The sequence below is a fragment of the Mchenga conophoros genome, linkage group LG10, assembly GCF_057382185.1.
Source record: "Mchenga conophoros isolate Kocher_MC1m ecotype Shallow Benthic linkage group LG10, M_conophoros_male_GT1.1, whole genome shotgun sequence".
Lineage (NCBI taxonomy): Eukaryota > Metazoa > Chordata > Actinopteri > Cichliformes > Cichlidae > Mchenga > Mchenga conophoros.
Genome location: NC_140535.1, coordinates 27,602,120 through 27,621,808, shown reverse-complemented (window position 1 = coordinate 27,621,808; position 19,689 = coordinate 27,602,120). Strand labels below are relative to the sequence as shown.

Here is a 19,689-nt window from a genome sequence, read left to right as displayed (position 1 = left end):
GTTTCCTTTCCTGGTAGTGCAGATAACCCAGAATAAGCTTTATCGCGTCATCAGTTTCACCAGTAAATGGCTGCATTTCTATGACAGTAACACCTTCAAAGGAGGAGTCGTTCACAGCAGAGTTTTTAACACAGAGACAGTTTTATTAGCCTGAACAGATCAGCCGAGACATCTGTCTGAAGCCGCTCGAAACCAGCAACCACCACAGAGGACAGACGACCAGAGCAAACATTAGTGCCAACAGACAAAATGTAACACACCAAGTTACCATTTCTCTCATACATTTTAATATATATACTTTGCATGTATATACACTCAGGGTGGTGCAGTGACGTTCCCAGGGAGGCAAAAGTGACGCAGCAAAACATTTACACACACGAGCCACTGAGGAAGTTTACAGTGAAGCAGACGTTGCTGTTTGAACCCAGATTCAGTCATTGCAGAGGCAGTTTGTGTTTCAGCAGAAAGAAACGACTTCCACCTCGATGAGGTTGATCTTTTTTGTCCTAACCGTTAAGTAAAGGCTCCTACTTTCAGCAGAGCGGCTTTGAGAAGCATGTCGAAGTAAGGCAGGGCGCTCTACTCAGTAATGACAGCAGGTGTGAGGTAACGTTTTCCTCCTCTGAGTCACAACTTCAAAAACAAAGACTGAACATGAAACGGCTGCAGGGTAAAGATGGGATTTGTCTCATTTCACTTCTGGGGATGTTCTGGGAGTAAACAGGAGTCTGGCTGTGTAGCTAACCACCTCTCGTACACACACTCGCTCTCCAGTTGATGAAGGTTTAAGCGTTACTCAGGGCGTCCACACCTGGCAGGACTTTACCTGAGGACACAAAGAGCAGATGCTCAGTCAGGCTCAACATGTTAAAAACAGTGTTTTCTATTCTGTGAGTGAACATGGGGCAGCTTCTCCCATCACACACCCTCCAGCAGCTCCAGGCTGGCTCCGCCTCCCGTGCTGACATGGCTAACTTTGTCTTCTGTGTTCCACTTGGCGCAGCAAGTAGCGGTGTCACCCCCACCTGAACAAACACACGTGAACGATTTAAAGGTACAAAAACACCATTAAATTATACTTTTACTTGCTCTTTGTGCACATTCCACACATTTATGTTTGTTTTGTTTTTTTTCACCCAATCAAACAGCCTCATCATTTAATCTCGCTGTAAACCCCCTCATAACATTTACGATCACTGAATGTTATTAAGAAGGTGACATGGCTGCAGTAAAACCATCATAAATGACTCATTTTTGGACTAACTGCACATGTGGTGCTACTGTTTGTACAGCAAACAAACCAGATGTAAGAACACACCTCATTATGAAAGATCTGCTTTTATCTGACAGTTTAAAAGGTGCAGAGAGACAGGAAACAAAGCTTTTCTCCTCAGCTTTGCATACTCAAACATTTTGTTTATTACGATTTGTCAGTAGTAAAAGAACAAGATCTAAAAAAATATAAATATGGAACTGAACCTGAATGATTAAAAAAAAAAAAAAAAGAAAAAAAAAAAGTCCGAACTGTAAAGCTGCACTATAAGTAAACGTAATGTTCTTGAATGCAGCACGAGTCCCTGTGTGTCTCCAGTAAACACTTGTGTCCCATAAACCAGACTACAAATAAATCACAGTAAAATCTCCTTGTGATGAGCGAGGGATGAAACTGAGTGAAACTAAGGAACACGCTCCCCATTCGTCTCCTCTTTCTTACCGATGATTGTGATGCAGCCAGATTTGGTCACCTCGACCACTTTGTCCATCAGGTTCTTCGTCCCTTTAGCGAAGTTGTCCCACTCGAACACACCGACCGGACCGTTCCACACGATCTGCTTGGCCCTGCCGACCGCCTCTGCGTTGGCCTTAGAGCTCTCGGGTCCACAGTCCAGACCCTGCAGAGGAGGAAAGAATGCTTAACCTTTTTTCATAGTCCATTAAGTAGTTTTAATTTAAAATAACTTGTCCTTTCTCACCATCCAGCCGGCGGGGATGCCAGCAGCAACTGTTGCAGTACCGGTGGCGGCATGTTCGTCGAACTTGTCAGCAGTGACGAAGTCGACGGGCAGCGTGATCTTGACTTTGTTCTTCTCAGCTTTGGCCATCAGGTCTTTGACGATGCCGGCGCCCTCCTCGTCATACAGGGAGGTACCGATCTGACAGGAGCAGCAGGACGGGAGAAAAGATTTGTGACTTACATGAAACCAGCAAAGACACAATTAAAAACAAGTAAATCTGAGGAACTATATACGAAGAGTATTCAGAATGGGGACACATTGAACACTTTTGAACATCCTAAGTTTTGCATCTAAAACTTTATATTCAGCTATACATTTTAAGATTTACCGTAAACTTCCATGACTATTACTTTAAAAAATAAATTAATATACAGCCCTCTGAAATCTGATGTTTCTTTATGATACAGACAGGACTGCAAGAAGAAAAAACATTTACTCAAATCTGCAGACATTTATCACTGCATGATTCATATTTTGGGTTTTCTTCTATACGAGTCTCAAAGAGGTTTTGTGTTCAAGTCCTACTTAATGTTTGGAAGTTGCACCGAAGCTACCCCACGAGATGAAAACTGTCGAGTTAAGCTGATGCTGAAACTTATTTTACTTCACGCCCTTCATGTGTTGAGCAAGTTTGTGTCATTTCTAGTGGAGACGCTCAGTGCCATTTAAAGGGAAGTGACAACAGCTTTCTGATATCTTGCAGCCTCAGATGGATCAAGATCATTTAGGAATGTACACAACACAACATTTACCGCTCAAACAGGAACAGTAGGAGGATGCCCGTTTCACAGGGCAGATTTGCCCATTGTGGTGCAAAATAACCTCACCTTTTTGTAGTTTCCAAGTATACTAAATCTAAAAAGTTATGCAATGTCACAAATGACTGGGATAAGAATTTTATAGCTGCACCTGTAACTGTTTGCATTGAGGCACAAATCACAATAAGTAACGGCCTGTCATTTTTAAGAGCTCCAGCTTCTTTCACCCACTCTGTCTTCATACCTCTGCTCTTGCCTCATAGTTCAACTGTGAGCTTAGTGAGATTAGGAATCTTTTTGCCCAGGCAGGCAGCAACTTATCACTATTATTGGGTTTGTGGTAGCTATTCATTTCATAAACTGGGCAAATAAAACCAGGAGGAGGAAACTGAATAAAATCTGCTTGTCAAGAAGTCAAATTTAGGTCACAATCGTGACTTTCGGTCTCTGCAGTGATGCAAACAAAACTGTTTCACAAGACAGTTTCGTCACTACAAAAGTCCAAGTGTGAGCTCCATTAGAAGGAGAAATTTTATTTTATTAATCTACCTGAGGCTGAACACTGAGGTTAAAACATGAATACTCATGGAAAACTAAGAAACATATCCACTCAAGACTCAAAAAGCATCACTGTTTTAACTTAATAGTGTGTTGTATGCGATTTGTTTTTTTTAACCGAGTCGTCTTTTTTGGGAAGTTCATCCAGCACAAGGGGAGCAAGTGTAAATGCAAACTATGTACAGCTAAACAATGTGCTGAAGCTCAAAGCTTTCTGAGGCACAGAGCAGGCGACCTCCATCAGGTGAAGTCATTTGAGCCACCATTTTTAACGGTTTGATTTTCGAATTGCTTTGGCGACGCATCCTCCTCCTCACCTCCATGTTGTTGAGGACTTTGAGGAAGGTGAAAGCCATGCCACCCCCGATGATCATCTCATCAACCTTATCCAACATGTTGTTGATCAGCTGGATCTTATCTTTCACCTTTGCTCTAAAACAGAGAAAACACGTCAGGACAGACAAACAGTGACAATCCTGAAATTCACTCATCTGTACATACAGGAGCTAAAAACTGGTTTATTTTATTAGTTAAGATGTCATAGCCAAATTTTATCCTTAGATTTTCTCTCTTTATCAAAACTGCACAGTCTTTCGCCGCAGGGCATCTGGTGAACCCACTGCCTCCTAATGCAAAGTTCTGTGAGTCAATAATTCAATTAAGTCTTTGATTATATAAGATTAGGCATTTCAAGCAAAAATATTCACTGGCTCTCTGTGAGGGCCTCCTCCTCTTCCTTTATGCTTTAAGGGTTTCATGTAGGCTTCGTGACAGCTGCTGTAGTCTTTGAATGAAACTCTTCTTTTTAAAGTAGCATCTAGTTACACTGAGACAAACTTTAGTAATTCAAAGTCTTTTAGCAGTGCATTATTTCTCCATTATTGTTAAATATTGGCTCATGGAGCTGCTTAGATATTATATTGTATTGCATCCCACCACACAGAACAGTGCAGGAAAACCATTAATGACAAGAAATGGTTGAATAATCTGGTTTTTTGTTGTTGTTTTTTTATTCCAATATTCGAACACAACCTTCTGTCATTATACCAAACCCTTATCAATAAATCTGCACTGTTATTACATTTCAACTGTAGTTATTAAAAAGAATTATGTCAGTGAAATCAGAAAGCGAAGCTGCTAATCGATTTATCTGCACCTCTGTACCATTAACCTCACCGCTGATGACTTTGAGCTGCAGAAAAGTCTGCAGTCTCCTATTGCAGGTGTAATGTTGTAAGTCAGGGGTTTAACAACAGCAGTCGACGCAGATCATTTACACACTAATGGTCAGCATCCTCACAGAGGAGCTGATTGGCTGCAGCAGTCGACGCCGACTGCCAGCAATTGTTGCACAATGTACTCTGGCATGTTGCCACATCTGGCTGGCAGCAGACCAAGCAAGTTAAGGGTTATGAAACCACGGCAGGACAGAGGTACAAAGCTACAGGAAACAGTGCCACAGTCTCACTAAAACTGTTGATCAAGTCATTATTCCTGAGAAGCAGCTCTTATTCTCACTGTATAGAAGCAATTTCTATACAATTAAATAGAAATACATTCTAATGGTTACCTTATACAAGACTTTGACACGATTAGCAACTGTTAGAAAATAAAGTTGTTTATTTTGGAAGTCCTCACTTAATGATGGAAACTGTAGTTTTACTTCTGTGCACAGAAGGTTAATGGGCAGTTTTCTTTCTGAGCATAATTTGCAGACACATGATAAAAGGTTTAAAACATACATAAAATTTTGCTTGTTGACCACCAAATATTTGTGACCATAAATCAGGGGTTAGAGTATAAATCAAAATCAACTTAAATCTTAATCCTGGATCTGCCTGCTCACTGAGCCTTGAATAAAGCAGTGCACAGTGACACCACAGACAATATAATGAGCTTTTCCTCTATTCCTGGCTGGACACCCTGTGACCCTTCCTAAAGAACTGAGCAGAAGAAAATAATGTCTAAAGTGGACACAAATCAGAACTAGTGACCATGCTCTGCGTAGTTTTTTTTATATTGTCCAGCCAACATTTTCAAACTTCATCTGTTAAAAAGAGATGTTCTCACCCTCCGAGGATAGCCAGGAAGGGCCTCTGAGGTTTTTCCAGAGCCATGGCGAAGTAGTCGAGCTCCTTCTTCATGAGGAAACCAGCTGCCTTCTGAGACAGATTCACTCCCACCATGGAGCTAACAGCGACAAGGATGAAGAAGTTACAAACTACTGAATTATACCATTTAATTAAACTAATCGAATTGAAACTTCTCAAAGACCATCTGCTTTGAGACCGCAGATTTCACCTAGTGATCATCACTGTATCCACCTGACCTGCGTGGCGCTCACCTGTGGGCTCTGTGAGCCGTCCCAAAGGCATCGTTGACGTAAACGTCTCCCAGTTTGGACAGAGACGCTCTGAAGAAATCAATCTGCTCCTGGGTTGCCTTCGTCTGGAAAGACAAGAGAAGACAAACACCATTTGTTAAGGCTGCAAAGTGCAAAAGCAAGAGTTCATTTTACTTCAACAAGACTGTTGGCCTAAATTCAGGGACTCGTTTAAGTCCTGTGAACTGATGCTGCATGTCTCATCATCCTGATCTCAAAGCAGTTTTTCCTTGTTTCAGCTCCAATCCAGTTCCACTGTCCACATACAAATAAAAGCTAATCAACCTGCCACCAATGAGCAGAGGGCAACACCTACATACCCAAATATCTTCAAGCTCAACTCCGTTTTGTGTCCAGGTATAATCGGACTGCTGTCAATATGAACTCAGTTTATCCATCAGGATTCAGTCAGTACATTGTGGGTCAGGTTTCTGATGCACTTTAACAGGGAAAGGTCACAACTGTGAGACTGTAGGCAGAGTAAAGGTCAAGAGAGCTCTTTAGGGGTCGACCAAATGCCAGGGAGCCCAGGTCACTTCTTTCCAAGGGACAGGTTTCAGGCTTTAAACTTTTACCCCCCTCCAAAGAGTATGAGCTTCAGAAACCAACAGAAGTTAGCAATTTTTGTAAAATAATTGAATAGCTGCAGATTAGTTTTCCATTACTTGACCAGACTAACTACTTGCTTCAGGCCAAAAAATAAACTGGGTAAAACTAAATATGGATCTTCCCCCATAGTTCGACACAGTGATGCTTTTAATAGCCAGACCTCCAAGCTGAAATAACCCTGATGAACTTCTGTGAAAGTTCATCAGTGAAATGTCACAGCTACAGAAAACACTTTACAGTTTCACAGGCCGAGTCCTCCTCCTGGCGACAAACCGATCCTTGTGTAAAAAGCAGTGGAGCGCCCATTTAAGTGAGAAAGTGAGACCATTTCATGTTTTTATAATGAGCTAAAAATAAAGAGACTGTGGTGTATACACTACAGCGGTACAGTAGAAACCAACCAGCATACCAACGAGGCCTCACAGGACAGGAAAAGCCCACAGACCTTCAAGATAAATGTCAACAGGTCAAAAGTGGTGCTCGGCCACGGCTCAGACCGATGCTCATTTCAGACAGCGTCTGTCTGCGAGTTTGAATATGCTACATTATTTATGCCTCAGCATAAAGGAGGAGATTAGGGAGTGCGACCAGGCATTCTCTAACCAGACTATTTATCCCAGAGATGGGAAATTGCTCCTACAGCAGCCTTACTAAACCACACCATAAATGGCTTATGAGTAGACGAATATGAATCTCAATAAAAACAAATGACCAAATTTATCTTAAATAGGTAAATGAAAGCCTATTATTGTGTGTGTTGCATCATTAGGGCTTTTTAGAAAAGCTGGTTTTAGAAAAGTTTAGTCACATTTTCACAGTTAGTTTATCCTACGAACATAGTGCGGTTAACAGTGTGCTACAAAACAGTCTCTGCACCAGCACTGTGATGTCAGATGGTGATGCAGCAATTTCAGGAGAAGCTGCAGCTGGAGTGACTGAGTCTTCCTCCATGTGACTGAGCACAAAGAAAATCTGCTGAACCGACAAGGTGTTGGCCATTTTTCTGCTTCACTTTGCATCTTTTTAGGTCTTATTGAAAGTGTGTAAAATATAGAACACACTTTTTTTAAACTATAAAAAGACACCTTTGTCTGAGGCCTGGGTCATATTTTCAAATACAATTTTGCCTTCCAGTGATTCATCCATCCATTCGCTTCCGCTTATCCTTTTCAGGGTCGCGGGGGGCGCTGGAGCCTATCCCAGCTGTCATAGGACGAAAGGCGGGGTACACCCTGGACAGGTCGCCAGTCTGTCGCAGGGCTAACACACAGGGACAGACAACCATTCACTCACATTCCTTCGAACATTCACACCTAGTGACAATTTGGATTATCCAATTAACCTATCCCCACAAGCTGCTTGTCTTTGGACGGTGGGAGGAAGCCGGAGTACCCGGAGGGAACCCACGCAAACACGGGGAGAACATGCAAACTCCACACAGAAAGACCCCGGCCTGATGGTGGAATTGAACTCAGGACCTTCTTGCTGTGAGGCAACAGTGCTAACCACCGTGCTGCCCGATTCCAGTGATTATGTTGACAAAATGATTGGGCCACATTCCCTTTCGCACTGACGCTCTCATTCTCCGTGTCTTTTGTGCTCGAAAATTCAACTGCAGCATGTTCGTGGATAGAGCCTGGTCTGTCCTCCGTGTACGGCTTGGTTGCCAAATAACAACTTGCTCAGTTACATTTGTGATGCAGCAAATTGCCATGTGATGCAAATAGAGAAAAACCAATTTGGCCAAACTACATTATTTCAATCTCTGAAAAATTCACTTCAGTGTGTTGTGAGAGGTTAATGTTCAACTTCTTTTAGATGGAGGCAAAAAGAAAAAAGTAGAGGACTGGAAGTAAAGAGACAAACTGTAGGACTACATGCAAGTTCTGAAAATAACAGGAACTTGATTGCAGCTGTAAGTTATCGTGCTCTTCTTCACACCGATGGCAGTTCAGAGACTAAATATTCAATTTTCTAATATGACTGTAGTCTTAGATGACAGACCAATATTCTGTCTTTAGGAAAACTGACACACACACAAAAAACAAAACAAAAACTGAAGCCCAAACCACACATAACGCTGCCGAGTCGAACCACTGTTAACACTCAAACCTCAGAAGCTCACCTTGTTCCCAGAGGGGTCCTTCCCTTTGCCCTCCTCGGCAACGTGGAAGCGGAGGTTCTCCAGCAGGATGACGGATCCAGAGGTGGGGTCAGCACAGGCAGCTTCCACCTTAGGGCCCACACAGTCCTTCAGGAAGGTGACGTCCCTACAGTCACAGAATTAGTGAGTGTGATTATGATTGGTTCTTAGAGCAGATCTTCTCTTCTTTAGTGTATAGATAGACAGATATATACATTTTAAACGAAACAAATCTGCCTTTGCTAGAAGCAACCAAAAATAGCGTTAATATCTTTCTTACTAATACCAGAATATTTCAACCATAACAAGGACACCACCTCTGCCCTTGTTAACAAACACCACTTATTCAGGCCATCATCTCACCTCCCTAGGAGGGTCTTGAGCTCTGCGGCGACGGGCTCCAGGGAGTATTTCTCAGGCATGGCGTTTCCGTCAGGACGGCCCAGGTGACTCATCAGCACCACAGACTTGGCTCCATGATCCAGGCAGTGCTGGATGCTGGGGACGGCTGCCTTGATCCTGAAGGCACCACACAAGTGAACAGGAGTGTTTAGAAAAAAAGAATCAAGTCACACTTACTCAAACTTAATATTAATGTTCTTGCTTTTAGGAATGTTACATTCTTCCCTTTTCTGTTAAAAGACTACAGTTACGTTTGTCAAAAATCAAGGCCAGTGAGATCTTGACATCGATGTATGGAGTTTTAACAGAATTAAAGCATGCTAGGAAACTACATATTTTTTCAGTTTTCATTTCCGAGGAAGGCTCTCAGCAAATCTAAATCTGCTACTCCTCTTCTAGAAATCCCAGCTGCTTAACACATAACAGACTGAAAAGATTCAGAATAAGATAGACGCTACCTCTGGTTGTTTGTGATCGCCTTGTCCTTCATTGGAACGTTGAAGTCGACTCTGAAAGAGAAGAAACATTTCACATCAGAAAATAAAACCAGGATGCTACAAAGTGCTACAAAATTTTAGGGAATTTGGCAAGACTTTAAGACAGGGGTGTGGAACTCTAGGCCTCAAGGGCCAGTGTTCTGCAGGTTTTAAATATCACCCTGGGTCAATACACCTGAATCAAATGATTACTTCAAGACATATTGAGTGGGTAATTTAGTCATTTCAATCAGCTGGGTTGGATCAAGGACACATCTAAAACCTGCAGGACACCGGCCCTAGAGGCCTGGCGTTCCCCCACCCCTGCTTTAAGACTATACCCCTTACCCATTTGTTAGAAACCAGATGTAACTGGCAGCTGAGACAGGAGGTCTTGATTTAAATCTTGCACCATTTTTAGCTCAGTGTTTGGTCCCTTCTCCTTCCTCTATTGACTCCTGGAGTCAGCTATACACAGCTCGAGTCCCCTGATGCCAAGCAGTCAATACCATTAGCTGAGAAGCTTTCCTCTAAAATGACTTTTAGCACGCTTTATTTTTATTTCCTATGTAGAGAGGAACATACGTTTTAACCTTCAAGGTTTTAACCTTGAATCCCCCCAAAAATCATCAGGACAGTAATAAAATTTTTTTTACTCATGCATGAAATTGGTCGACTTTGTTTTGTTTTTAAAGGTGGGGAAAAAAAAAAAAAGCCCATTTTGAGCCAGGAACTGAAACCGTTTTCCTTTTCATAGATGCACACTGGCAGCTTAGAGTACACGCCGTGTCCCTCGTACTCCAGCCGGTTACATAACTGCCTCTCCTTTCCCTCCCTCTGGGGAACTGATGCTCTGAGATGTGATCAGCCTGCACGCACTCTGTACCTGCCGTCATTGTTACAGCAATCCACTGTCTTAGTCTGAAAGCCATCAGTCAGCAATTCAGAGGCTCAACAGTAGGATCTTGTTCACAGGTGCCACTCATCCAAAAGCTGTGATAGTTTTCCGCTCTACTTCTGTAAATTTCTGCATTTCCCCCCCTGTTGCTCTTGAATGCAGATCTTTATACGGTTTATAGCACAGTGGACTCTAAAGCTCTTTTAGCTGCTTTACAACTAGAAATAAGCTCAATGAAGGAGTTAACAGCAGCTCAGCAGCTGATTTTCATGGGAATTTTCAGTCACTTAATAAGGACTTGGATTGCAGTAGACTTCAAGTCTACTGCAATCCATCAAGTAAAACTTTAAACCTTTTTTTTAATGCTGTAAAGTTTGGTACATTAACATGTGAGGGTATTTCTCACTTTTGTACAGAGCCCCAAAAAGCACTAGTGTGTTTGACTCTCCATTTTTGCCTTCATCTTTCTGTTCGCTGGAATTTTGCAACCCTAAAACTGACATGTTTCATGCTGCTGCAGCAGGAGCCTACATGACAGAGGAAGCCAGCTGCAAGTCTCTGCTGAACACATTTCAATTCTGTCAGCCACTTCAGGTCTCTATAGCAACATAGAGCCCTTTCCCCTTTTCAATAAAGAGCCCCTCCCCCTTTTAAATTCAGGGCCAGCCTTGTTCAGTAAGGAAACACCGATTCACTGCCTCCATCTGAATCTGGGGGAAAAAAACCCACCACCACCATGTGTCATGCCACGACAGGCCCTGGGTGTGATCTGACGTAACCCATTGTCTAACTGTCTTAGACCGGCACAACATTCGCTCACATAACTCAGCATGTGGTGAATTTTGACCTTTTAACACTCAGCAATACGGGTGAACCTTGTTCTAAGCCACCTGGTGTTGCATCACCAAACTGAGCGAACCAGCATGGCCCTCTGACATTTTCACACATGGTGTCAGTTTCAAAAGTGCCTTCAAGATCACTGGAGGGGGCTGCAGAAATATAAAGTGAATGACTGCCAAATTAGACTAATATAAATTTGACTTCAGTTTTGTCCAGTTAGGATGCAGGGCATCTTTTCTGCTAGAGAGATTTCACTGGAAGATGGGAATAATAATAAAATAAAACAAACAAATTGGACTGAATTGCCAGTGACCTAATCATTACCTGTTAAAGTGGATCAGTCGGCTGATTAATAAAGTCAGAGTCTTGTTTGATTCAGTTTTCAAGCAATTAAAGTGTTTCTTTGGCTCAACCTTCATATCCCAGCTCAAAAATCACTCAACTTTTTTGGGTTGTTTTGGGCCTCCTAAACTACTGAGAATGGATGTCAAAATGTGAATCTGGATATTTGCGATAGCTATTTTTTGCCGATTATCATTAACTATGAAATTAATAATCCCTTTCATAGATAACGCCAACAATTGCTAGTTTTCCCTCTATATATGAAATAGTTCCTGGTGCTGTCTGAATCATCACCTTTAAAATCTCCTTTGAGGCCTAAGCTGAAATCTGAAGACTTCAATAACATTCATCATCAATTTTCAGGTTTTTAAACTGACAAACTCATTATTATTATTAGAGGGATGCTGGTGTATTTTACAGGACTGACTCGGATGCCAGTGGTTCCATCCATCCATGCAGCATCTCCGCACAGGCACGTAACATGAAAGGAAAACGTGACAACCGACGAGTTCACTTCCTGTCGTCTGCCCGTCGGACTAAACCGACTCAGACACCATTTAGCCATCACTTTAATGCCCTCACATCACTGTGTGTGAGCACCAAACAGTCTGCCACCGCAGGAAGAACAAACACGACATTTTGGAGAAGCTCATCAATAATCTCATTTCCGATTAGCCGCTACGGTGCCAGCAGAAGCTAACTGCCAGGCGATAATTAACGCTCACCTCATAACGACCCGCTTCCCCTTGACGTCCACCTTGTCCAGGGTGAGTTTGTTAGACAGAGACATTTTGCTGAGTTTAGCTGCTTCTTTCGTGCACCTTCCTTTGCTGGATCTCCTCCGCCTCCTTCGGCTGTTGGTTAGCTACCGAATGACAGCGGTGACCTTAACGCAGCGGAGGAACACCACCGGGCAGGGCAAATCGCACACCCGCCGCTGCTGATTGGCTAATGCATTAGGAGAGCTTCCACGCTGATTGGATCGGTTTGCTGTTTATCTTCTGATGCTTCCTGATTACTGCATCAGCTGAACTTAGTGGATATCATTCAACCCCCCCTCCCCTCCTGCATACTTTAGAAGATATAGCAAAGGCCAGGGACGGATCTACAGTCATGGCATTGGGTGGCATGTGCCGCCATATAATAGTCTTTTGTCACCCCAGTCAGTCAGTCATCTGCAAAACTAGGGTGGCACTAAGGGGGACAAGAAATTATTTTAGGGTTCCACATGCCACCCTATGCCACCCCTGTAGATCGGCCCCTGCCTATATGCTCTTTTTAAATTTTATTGATAGCCACTAAAACCATAATTATGATTAAAATAAACTATATATACTGATGCTTTTTTTTTCCTGAATACTGTCATCACGTTTAGTGCAGGAAAAAAATGGTAAAAACGTCATTTTCAAATGACAGCACAAAAAAAGGAAAAAAACGCTACCACGAAAAATGTACTGTGTCGACCAATAAAAAAATGATATGGCAGCACATGAGGTTTGTGTGACTAATGCGAGAGAGAGAGCGAGTTTTGAAATGTGAGAGATTTGTGAAGTTTAGCATTTTGTGGTGTAGTTAGTGTGTAGCATTGTCTAGTATAGTCAGTGTGTAGTGTAGTCATTGTTTGGTTTTGTGTGTTAAAAAAATTAGGGTACTATTGAATGTCAAAGTAGGCAATGCTGTCTCTAAGTGGAAAAAAGGAGGAGCAATACACCTCCCATTGTTAGACCTGCAGGTTTTAGGCCTGTGGTGTTCTCATGTAATGTAACAAACCTCATGTTACAATTTTATTTTTTCTATTAAAAAAAGAGTGTGATGCTTGAGTTAGATTTGTGTGTTAGACTATATTTAAATGAAATGTGTATACTTTGATGTATTTTAACCATATATAATACATATTACAGAAAGTAACAGCTGCATATGTGTAAAAAAAAAAACTAAGGACATTTCTCTAGATCTACCCCTGGCAAAAGCATCAAGGATATTATTTTTGCAAAAATAAGCACATGAAGGAAAAATATAATTAGGTTAATAATAAGGAAAGTAATATCTGTAAGGTAAAAACTGTCAATACCGATTAATACTTTTGAATAAATGAATGAAATTCATAATACATTTTAAAAACATACCAGTAACTAAAACTTAAGAAATCTTTTAACAGATTATTTAGATTCAGGGATAGCTTCTTTCCCAGAGCTATCACCGTAGTAAATAAGCACAAAAACAATTGAACCTATTCCATACCGTCACTGTCATTATATTATGCTGCTATTCATACTGTCATTATATTAATGCTGCCATCCTGTATATATTGTACATACTATTGTTTGAGTACTTACGATTGTTTTTTTTGTACTTTTTATATTTTACATTTATATTTATTATTGAAACTTGCACCAAGGGAGTGGCACTCCAATTTCGTTGTACTCTGTACAATGACAATAAAGGCTATTCTATTCTATTATTGTATACACATCCTTGGATGAATATATTTGATGTACTGAGTACATTAGTTAGAAAATGTGTCACCACTTTGCAAAGGTCCCAAAAGAGATAGCATCATGCTCTGGGGCTGGTACAGTGGTACTGGTACATTGAACACAAATGGATGGAATAATGAAGGATGACCTCCAAATTCTTCAACTTCATCTCAAGTCAACTACATGGGTTGGTACCAGTGAGTGTACTAAAAATCTGACTACATTGGTATTCAAAGCTTTCCAGGTTATTTTTGTTTTTCAGGCCTGTATTTCTCATGTAACAGTATTTCTCATGATCACACAAACCTTGTAATTTTAGATTACCATATTGCTCCCTTCAAATGTCTTAAGCCTCTGTTAAAAAGCCTAATAAAAACACACGGCAGGTAGTAAAATCTGTATTATTTAAATGTTTTAATGCCCTTCAGCAACTCACTTTTCCTCAGTTCAAAACAGTTCTGTCTGATATCAAGCCAACTAATAACTTTATTCAAACAGATGGAGTCAGTAGAATCACACTTAATTTATTTGGACAAAGAAACATGTTGGAATAAACAAGAGCATTTGCTGTCTGAACACGCAGATATTTTATTCATCTGTACAAACAGAAGGGTTGGATGGAAGGTAGCTCTGTCATGGCACCTCTTCACTCCTCTCTCCACGGTTTGGGCTGGATCTTCCCGACAGGTGACAGATTCCAGGTGATGCCAGTCGAAGTTAGCACCTGAAGCAAGAGAAGTCAAATTTATTTTTTCAGAATTGCCTGGTGAAAATGAGAAAACAGACAAGTTTGGAAATATGAAACCAATTTTTAAAAAACTGAAAAATTTGCATATCAGTGGAAAATGCGAGTGTGAAGTATCAAACTTTGTTTTTAATTACTTTTTACTTTTGCCATTTAATAAAAACACCAATACAGAAAACATGGTTATTCTGTAGAATTTCATTTTGAAACAAACGTCTCAATACAGTAGGGAGTCTATATTCAGTCCCCAAAACCTTGGCAATTGCTTTATTTAAATCATTTATTCTGTTTTAAACTGAATTAAACCAAAGTATAGTTTTAACAAATGTGATCTCAGTATCGACCAAACTAACCGCAATGTTTTTTGTTATCTTTAAAAATAGATTATTCCTCCTCCCCCCACACCAAACATCCAACCACACTGACTATATTATCAATGTTAAGGTCTGTTCAGGTCATGCTCATAACTGAATGTGATGCGATCAAACTTACGTATCCCCACACGGCTGTGCAGAAGATGGCTCCACTGACCAACACACCGGCACCGTACTTTGAGTGGAAATTCTGGGGGAGGTTGGATCCATGCCTCACCTGCCGCATGGCCTGGCCTACATGACAAGAAGAAACAGTCCTCATGTTAATGACTGAGCTGTCAGAATGAAAAGAGATGATATACAGAAACTACTGAAAAGAATCAATTAAAAAAAAAAAAAAAAAAAAAAAAAAAAAAAGGGAACAAAATCAATCAGTAACAGAAACTAATGATAAAAACAAAACAAATCTAAACAAACATCTTTTTGTTTAATTTTTTTACTTCATCTTATTATTGATGTATATGTAGAGGTATTCATGGAGCGCTTCTATTTTCTATCTAAACTATGTGTTTTTGTGTATTTTTACAGTTGTCCCCTTTCATAACATACACAGTAACTCATTTTTAAAGTGGGGTTTAAAGAAACCAATACATGCTTAAAATAAGCACGTACATTCTGCTCTCCTGTAATAAATAGTATTTGTGAGTACAATTCGCTGTATTAAATGTTAAGCTCAATACTTCCACAATCAATTTCGCTTTCTGCTAGCCTCTTTTAGACGGGCAAGTCAAGAGATTTACTAATCTTATTTGCCCTTGCAGTATCGCACTCTCACATCAGACGGGTACATTCGCGTACTTTCAAAAATGAATGCATACTAGGATAAATACTCGATAAAGAAATGAGCATTGCAAGTGTGTTAGCCTGTCACGTCTTCGAGTTACGCAGGTCAGAGGGTCGGACAACGACATGTTTATTGAATAAGGAGCACTTTAAAACGACTACCTAATAATGACTCTCACTTACGGGATATAACTCTGGTTATTAAATTAATCGGGAAAACAGCTTTTTAAGATTTCCTCCTTCAGTGGTGCTAAGGTTAGCCTGTCTGCATGCTGACTGCGGTCACCGGCCCATCAAACTGTCATTCTCCAGGTCAACTAGTATTAAACAGCACACCGATCTAAAACGCAACCATTTAGGGCGAGTTTATATGAAAATAACTGCTTTCTTACCGCTAATGTTCACTGCAGCTTTACCAAACCGGTACATGTTGCCTAGCCTGATGTCTTCAGATACCCTTGAAGCACGGAAGTGTAATATGGCCGCCGCACGTAGACAAAGCGGAAGTTATGCTGCGTTCATGTTCAATAGTAAAATAGTCCCCGCCAATGTACTTGAGTAAGTCATTCAACCTTCCATAAAAAGGCTCTGGTCTCCGCTAGCAAACGAGCTGTTCTCGTGACGATGTTTTTCAATTTTCACATCAACCTACTATATTAAAACCTGTGGAATTAATGCTGATGCTTAGTTATGTCAAATTAAACGGATATCCGCTAAAGATAATATAAATGACTTCATATTTATCCCACTCTTCTCTATTCCCTGAACGCAGCATCATCACGAGTCTTAAAACGAGCATGCGCAGATAAAGTCTTAACATTAAAAGTGAATACAGAAGATAAATACGCACTTTAAGCTGAGATAAAGTTGTAAAATACGCTCACATAACTGGCAGTTGCTTTTGTTAAGAAATATAACGACATATATTACAATCGAATCAAATCATAGGCTACACAGTGTTAGGGTTAAGACCCCTACTAACAACATCGTTGAGCACCGTGTCAGGATGGCCGAGTGGTCTAAGGCGCCAGACTCAAGGATAATCTCCTTCCGCAGAGACGGGACTTCTGGTCTCCGAATGGAGGCGTGGGTTCGAATCCCACTTCTGACACATAACTTTTTTGGTTAAAATCGATGATACAAAATGATTAGGGTAGGCTGAGTAGGTTATTAGTTAATTTCTACAAATTAGTTTAGAACTAATTAACAAGTTTACCAGCTCAAACATTTATGCTAATGTTCTGAGCTTTCTGCACAAGTACTCACTCTGCATTTTGTAGGAATCGTGTGTTTGTCAGGCACAATCCAGGACTTTTTAAAATCAGAGTGCTTTTCAGATGTAAATGAAGTGTAGAAAACTGTTGCAGAAAACACTGATCCACGTAGATTTTCCTGTACAACTATTACAGAGAATGGTCCAGAAACAGAGAAACTACCCAGTGAGTTCTCAGCAGAGGTGTGGACTCGAGTCACATGACTTGGACTCGAGTCAGACTCGAGTCATTAATTTTATGACTTTAGACTTGACTTGAAATAATGTTCTAAGACTTGTGACTTGACTTGGACTTTTACACCAATGACTTGGGACTTGAATTGGACTTGAACCGGTTTACTTGAAAAGACTTGATATTTTACCCCAAATATAAAATTTAACATGCATATTATAGAGATTGAAAATGTGACGTCATTCACGGGTAGAACCGCAAAGGATTCTGGGAACTCGTGGCAAGCGGTACTAGCGCACGCAGGCTTTCAATTGAAATCAGTCACACAGCGATAAAAAGAAACACAAAAATGTCAAGAAGCTGTTGTATTATTAACTGCAATAGCCGGTCGCATGACAGCCACGGGAAGCCGACGGGTAAAGAGATCGGTTGTTATCGGATTATGTCGTTGAAGAGAAATTGTTCGAGCCATGTTTCCGAAGTAACAAAGACGCGACGGATGGCCTGGATCATTCAAAGATCAAATATAACGTCCCAGAACACTCCAGCTCACAGGTTAGTCTGCTCCAAGCATTTACACGAAGGTCAGTGTTTTTTAGTAGTTAATACGTCATTTTCATAACATAATTGGTGATATAGGTTACAAGCAAGTCTGGCGCTGAACAGAAATTGTCGCGCTATGCTCCTTTGTTTATTGTGCATAAATAGTGAATTGTCCTGACACAATATTGCGTTTCGCTTCTGTTATTATGGTACACTGACAAAAACATATACTTTTATTCACAGGATAAAACAGGTTTTTTGTATCACTAATTGCCCAGTACGATTACAGCATACAATATTATTGTCACTGCTACATTTCTGTGATGCTACCAGAAATTATTTCCACTACTAATTAATTACCGTTGAGCTCAAAGGTCCTATTTATAAACGGTTAACGAATGTGTATTTATGACGACGATTTGTGAGACTGGTAAACTTATGATACGTACGATGGTCTTTCGTTCTACACGGTGCATTTCAAGGTCCTGTACCCATCCGTCGGTAAACTGTACCTGGGCTTGTTGCAGTGACCGGAAGTTACTAAACTTCATGAGTGTATGCACTCACTCCAAGAAGCGTATAATTATAAATATGCATATAAATATGCTACGATGAGATAGCTGACTTCATCTAACTAGCAAATGTTGTCCAGGCTACGTTGGTGATACAGTTTTTTTTAATGTGTATATTTTTGTCATGCGATTTTAAAGCTGGTCCTACAAGCGCATCCAAGAATAACATGCAGCTTATCTCAGAACTGTCGGTGAAAATTATTCTTGGAGCTAGGTTTAATTGAGCTGCATTTTAAAGAGGTGCAATTTCACAATTTGTGTATATTTTCTAAGTTCACTATTTTGTCATGTGTTGAGAAAAACACAGATTTTAAAATTACATGGTCTAATATTTACATTTAGCATAACTGCAACATTATTTTTTCGTTGTTTTTTTTAAAGACTCGAAAGGACTTGAAATTCAAAGTTTCAGACTTGTGACTTGACTCGGACTTTTACACCAGTGACTTGAGACTCGACTCTGACTTGCCTGACATTACTTGAGACTTGACTTGAGACTTGAGGATAAAGACTTGAGACTTACTTGAGACTTGCAAAACAATGACTTGGTCCCACCTCTGGTTCTCAGGGTGAAAATATCTTGTTGATGTAAGAGGTCAGATGAGAATAGCCAGGCTCCTATGAGCTGATAGGAAGGTAACAGAAACTCAAATTCAAATTCAAAGTGTTTATTGTCAGTACAGAAGAAATAGCATTCTCTGTGCAATGACACTCTTCCTTTGCTGTCCATTCACAAATGCCAAGTTAGGTAAGGGGTAAAAGAACAAAAATAAAATTAAATAAAATTAAATAAATAAAAAGATAAAATACGGATAAAAAAATAATAAAAAAAGATAAATAATTACAAATAAGTAAGCAAAGAAAAGTGTGGTATGCAGATGTTGATGTCACTCTGTATATTTTATTTTATTTATTTTATATATTTTATTTATTGTTTACTCTATTTAATTTGTAAAATATGTGTACACACACACACACATAGAAAAATATTTAGTATACACATCCAGAAATGCATATACTATTATATATTGTACATATATTTATTAGTTTCAGATGTAGCCATTCTTGTATTTTGCTTGTTTACATTATTGTATTTTGCACAACTCTGTTGCTTGTGAAGCTCGCACACAAGAATTTCACTCACATGTGCTGTACCAATGTACCTGCACATGTGATGTGACAATAAAGGTGATTTGATTTGATTTGATTAGATGGATGTACAAAGGAGCTTAATGTGCAAAGCAACCTGATGTGCAAAATTGCAGTTGAGGTAGGTCAGCTGTTCAGGAGTCTGATAGCAGTGGGGAAAAAGGAGTTGTTGAGTCG

At 40.3% G+C, this 19,689-nt stretch overlaps 2 protein-coding genes and 1 non-coding gene across 3 annotated transcripts; 1 reads left to right on the top strand and 2 right to left on the bottom strand.

Annotated features, from left to right (window-relative positions):
- Positions 1 to 122: 122 nt before the first annotated feature.
- Positions 123 to 12,324, bottom strand: pgk1 (phosphoglycerate kinase 1). The gene is made up of 11 exons (XM_085289652.1): positions 12,150 to 12,324; positions 9,327 to 9,377; positions 8,830 to 8,985; positions 8,449 to 8,593; positions 5,676 to 5,779; positions 5,402 to 5,521; positions 3,649 to 3,763; positions 1,974 to 2,153; positions 1,715 to 1,892; positions 927 to 1,025; positions 123 to 826 (listed from the first exon to the last, which is right to left on the bottom strand). The coding sequence occupies exons 1-11, from the start codon at positions 12,212 to 12,214 to the stop codon at positions 786 to 788; spliced, it is 1,254 nt and encodes a 417-aa protein (XP_085145778.1). The 5' UTR covers positions 12,215 to 12,324; the 3' UTR covers positions 123 to 785.
- Positions 12,325 to 14,405: 2,081 nt separating this feature from the next.
- cox7b (cytochrome c oxidase subunit 7B) lies at positions 14,406 to 16,338 on the bottom strand. Its single transcript, XM_085289651.1, has 3 exons — positions 16,196 to 16,338; positions 15,139 to 15,254; positions 14,406 to 14,625 (listed from the first exon to the last, which is right to left on the bottom strand). Exons 1-3 carry the CDS (start codon positions 16,230 to 16,232, stop codon positions 14,548 to 14,550), a joined length of 231 nt encoding a protein of 76 aa, XP_085145777.1. The 5' UTR covers positions 16,233 to 16,338; the 3' UTR covers positions 14,406 to 14,547.
- Positions 16,339 to 16,803: 465 nt separating this feature from the next.
- On the top strand, positions 16,804 to 16,914 carry trnal-caa (transfer RNA leucine (anticodon CAA)). The gene is made up of 2 exons: positions 16,804 to 16,841; positions 16,869 to 16,914. It is a non-coding gene; the product is annotated as a tRNA-Leu (tRNA).
- The last annotated feature ends 2,775 nt before the right edge of the window (positions 16,915 to 19,689 follow it).

Excerpts from the sequence above, each read along its gene's own strand:
- pgk1 (XM_085289652.1), bottom strand. The coding sequence starts at position 12,214 with ATGTCTCTGTCTAACAAACTCACCCTGGACAAGGTGGACGTCAAGGGG. Across the intron at positions 9,378-12,149 it reads GGGAAGCGGGTCGTTATGAG|AGTCGACTTCAACGTTCCAA; the intron begins GTGAGCGTTAAT and ends CTTCTCTTTCAG. Across the intron at positions 8,594-8,829 it reads CTCAAGACCCTCCTAGGGAG|GGACGTCACCTTCCTGAAGG; the intron begins GTGAGATGATGG and ends CTGTGACTGTAG.
- cox7b (XM_085289651.1), bottom strand. The coding sequence starts at position 16,232 with ATGTACCGGTTTGGTAAAGCTGCAGTGAACATTAGCG. Across the intron at positions 15,255-16,195 it reads AGCTGCAGTGAACATTAGCG|GCCAGGCCATGCGGCAGGTG; the intron begins GTAAGAAAGCAG and ends CTTGTCATGTAG. Across the intron at positions 14,626-15,138 it reads GCACAGCCGTGTGGGGATAC|GTGCTAACTTCGACTGGCAT; the intron begins GTAAGTTTGATC and ends CTCTTGCTTCAG.